The sequence below is a fragment of the Apaloderma vittatum genome, unplaced genomic scaffold, assembly GCF_000703405.1.
Source record: "Apaloderma vittatum isolate BGI_N311 unplaced genomic scaffold, ASM70340v1 scaffold1501, whole genome shotgun sequence".
NCBI classification, from domain to species: domain Eukaryota; kingdom Metazoa; phylum Chordata; class Aves; order Trogoniformes; family Trogonidae; genus Apaloderma; species Apaloderma vittatum.
This window is the reverse complement of record NW_009698266.1, coordinates 50,152-53,854: the sequence shown is the minus strand read 5'-3', so window position 1 is coordinate 53,854 and position 3,703 is coordinate 50,152. Positions and strand designations below refer to the sequence as shown.

Genomic DNA, 3,703 nt, shown 5'->3' with positions numbered 1-3,703 from the left:
GTGTCCTTCCTACTTCTCTTCTATTTTTGTCTTTTAGTCTTCATGAAAAGTGAATTTCCGTGTAGGTGATTAGACATTTTGTAGAGCTGAGGGAGCTACTGCTTGAGGAGCCAAGTTAGGTTTTCCTATGCGAGAGAAGTCCTGGTTACAAAGAGCTGTACTTCTACAAAGCACTTTTTTTTACTTAAATGAAGCTGTGCTGTGTTGTGCTTCTACCCCCTGACAGTTCTGTGAGAAGTTGGGTGTTGTAGCTCGCTCTAATGATGGTGACCGCAGAGGGGAGGATGTGGTGGCAAGTCTGAGGGGAGAAGTCGGTGCAGGAGTCAGTTTTTCTGTTAATTGTGCAATTTCTATTGCACAATAGGCCCGAGGTGAAGCTGAGCCTAAGTGTTCATTCTGCTGGGCCCTTTGGGGAGATTGCCCGCTCTCCTGAGCAAGGCCAGACCCACCAGTTGCCTGAAGCACCCACTGGCTCAGAGAAACTCTCTGGTTCCCACTGGTGGAAGCTCATGGCCCAGTGAGCTTGGCCATGGTTTACTGGCCCACGGATGACCTCGTGCTCATGAGGTTGGCCAACACCCCGCAGCTGGAGGGGCTACGAGGCGGTGGGTGCCTGCTGAGGCCTCCTGCAGACAGAGGCAATAGCAAACGTTGTAGTAATAGTTGTGCATCAGGCAGCTGGAGAGATGGGGAAATGTGCTGTCGATACTTTCTCTTCTTTAATTTATGTTCTCTGGAAACAGGGAAGAATCGGAGGCTGAAGCAGGCAAAAGAAGAAGCCCAGGCAGAGATTGAGCAGTACCGCCTGCAGAGGGAGAAGGAGTTCAAAGCCAAGGAAGCTGCGGTTTGTTTTCGAGATCATTGACCGTTGCCTACCCACCCTCTTAGCCTTGCCTTTGGGATTACTGCCCTGAGAGCAGCCCTCGGGGTGGAACGTGTTGGTGGAGCAGTACTTCCCTAACTGCCTTCCTCTGATGCACAGCCACGTGTCGTGGAAAAACTGATGGAACTGAATCCGAATGCGATGGATCTTAACAGCCAGAACTATTGACTGGCAGTGAATTAGCTTAATAAGCTCGTATATTGGCTGATGCCCTCACAGGTGGCAGCCTCCCAAAACCTGTTTTACATAGCGTTGTCAGAAAAGACGAAGCTCATTCCTCCAGTAGAAGCTTGTTTTTACAATGCTAACATGGTAGAGACTGCTTGCTTTGTAGGTGCTGCTCTGTTGCTGAAGCAGGTGTAAGGCTTGTATTTCGCTTGGTGGTGTTGCCCAAGGGGTGTGTTTTTCTTCTTAGCGAGAGGAGGTGTTGCCAGCAGGCGCAGATCTGAGGCCCTTCCCCAGGTGAAGTTGTTTCCCACTGCCTGGGCGCCTCTGTCAGTTCTGAAATCTTCAGAAAATGACCTGGCAACCTTCCCCTCTGTCCACCTTCTGGTTTGCACAATGCCACATCCTCTGTTCTGCGTAGTAGCCTCCATGTCAGTAGGTCAAGATTAACTTTTTACAATCACTTGTTAGCTTGGCTCTCTAAGCACGTGGTACCAGGCAGCTGCAGGCTAATAAAGTAGACTCCACTGCCTGTCAGCTGGTTTTGGTTTATTTATCTGTCCCAGAGACAGAAGAAGCTCTCTGAAGTTGAGTCCCAGGGTGCTAGTCTATTTCAGCATAATTTTTTGTGCCTTTTTTCTCCCACATGTAGTGAGAATTTGCTCTTTCTAGCCTTGTTTATGGGTCAAGAAGGGCATTGTAAGCTGCGTACCACGTGGCCCATGGCCTTGTTGGAAAGTCAGGTTTTTGTAAAGATTCTCCAAGGGTAGAAGCAATGGGATGTGAAGACTGTGGTTAACTTAAATCCTGGGTCTTACTTTTCTTAACACTAGCTAGTACAGCAGTGCCCAGGGGTTGCCGGTTTCAGTTGCCAGTACAGCAGCACCTTTATTTCAGACATTCTTCAGAGTTTTGTGCTCTACACTGATATATAGTGAATGAAAGAGGATGGCTTTGGGGTGAAATACAGACTTAGGCAAGAGTAGTGGGAAATCTGAGCACAGAATTGAAGAGTACTTTTTTTTAAGTGCAGTTCTTCCCTGAGCAAAGATTAATGGTTGACAAGCACTGAGGCAGTCTGGAATAACAAAAGACAGAGTGAGGCACAGTACTTTCTTTATCAAACTACTTGCACGTGAGCTTTCTCTTTCCTTTGCTGTATTGTAGGCGCTTGGATCTCACGGGAGCTGCACCACTGAAGTTGAGAAAGAGACCCACGAAAAGATGAGTGTGATCCAGCAGAACTTCCAGAAGAACCGCGAGGTGGTCCTCTCCCAGCTCTTGTCGCTGGTGTGTGACATCAAACCTGAAATCCATGTGAACTACCGCATCAATGGGTAGAGGTGGGAGAAGGTATTAAGCGTACTGGAAGTGCTGATAGTGATGTCTGAGCTTCTGGTGGAATGTACAGCTCTTAGCCATACCTTAACTGTTCTTTCCTGTCAATGTGTTACATTGTTTTGGTGAGTTGTAGGTCATCAGTATCTCGTTGGAGTTCTCTTAAGTTGCTCTCTCCACATGGATTCAGAGTTTATTCCAACATTAAATGGCCATGTCTTAAATCCGTGCTAAGTTATTAAAAATATATTCAAGCTGGCACGTTAATGCTCCTTTTTTATCTGGGTAGTATTTGGTGAGAGAGCTTTCCCTCTGTGAAGTAGAAAGGGGAGAGAGATGCTGGCCAGGTTTAAAAGGAGAGCCTGAATCAGTAATTTAGACCTGTGTAACTGTGTTCTTGTTGAACAAAATGCATTTTTTGGTGTGTTGTTAACCTTTGTCCAGGGGTTAAACCTTGTAAGAAGAATTCTCTGGCTGTGCAGCGCTGGCTGATAATTTTCAGGTGCTTGAGTTTCTTTGTATTGAATATTGTCTGTATATTCTGCCATTAGCTTGAGTTACAAGTCTGGCACTGTGACACTTGAAAGTAAAATCACTTATTTAACTCCAAAGTCTGTAGTCAGTCTTGTTCCTGCCAACTTGTGAGAATGCTGGTGGGTCTTACTGTGTTGCATGGGAGCCTGGACTCTGAAGGACGACCATCGAGTATTGATAAAGAGGTGCAGCAAATGTCTGAAGGTCGCAGCAGGTAAGTTAAAAACTCATTACAGAGCTCCTCCTCTTGGCTCCAGTCTGATGCTTTACCTGCCAGATCGTTCTGAAAAACCTTCAGGAACAAATGTTCTTGTGACCATTAGGGGAAATAAAGTGTTGCCAGTTCACTAGAATAGTTTGATAGCCAGGCACTGTGCAGTAATTATCTTTCCTTTAGTCAGGTACTGGGCACTCCTTTTCTGTGTGCCAAGGTCATGCTTTACTCTGCAGCATCCTGCTGTACCCAGGAACAGTGTGAAACAAGTGTGCCGGGGTTGTCTGTGCCTCGCTTTCTAGCTCTTTAATCAAAACTACACATAAATACAGCAAGAGGTTTCATGTTTCAGCAGTTTCTTCCTCTCCTTCTCACCAGCAGAACATGAAATGTATCTTTGCTTCTTGAATTCAGTGTAAGACTTTTTGCAGAAAAGAGACATCGGTCAGCATGTGCTTGATCAGACCCAGGAGTCCTGAGACTGGGGATCTAAGCAAGAAACCTGATTGATGCCGTTACTCGGTCAGAGCGTCCTCTATTTCCACACACCCTCAGCAAAGCATTGGAAA

The 3,703-nt window shown here is 46.3% G+C and overlaps 1 protein-coding gene across 1 annotated transcript; it reads left to right on the top strand.

The window, feature by feature from the left end:
- Nucleotides 1–694: 694 nt before the first annotated feature.
- On the top strand, nucleotides 695–2,561 carry ATP6V1G1 (ATPase, H+ transporting, lysosomal 13kDa, V1 subunit G1). Its single transcript, XM_009877926.1, has 2 exons — nucleotides 695–844; nucleotides 2,216–2,561. The coding sequence occupies exons 1-2, from the start codon at nucleotides 695–697 to the stop codon at nucleotides 2,387–2,389; spliced, it is 324 nt and encodes a 107-aa protein (XP_009876228.1). The 3' UTR covers nucleotides 2,390–2,561.
- The last annotated feature ends 1,142 nt before the right edge of the window (nucleotides 2,562–3,703 follow it).

What these genes read in the sequence shown, in the direction of transcription:
- ATP6V1G1 (XM_009877926.1), top strand. Translation starts at nt 695, where the DNA reads ATGTGCTGTCGATACTTTCTCTTCTTTAATTTATGTTCTCTGGAAACA. An exon ending in TCAAAGCCAAGGAAGCTGCG is followed by an intron (nt 845 to 2,215) that starts GTTTGTTTTCGA and finishes GCTGTATTGTAG; the next exon opens with GCGCTTGGATCTCACGGGAG.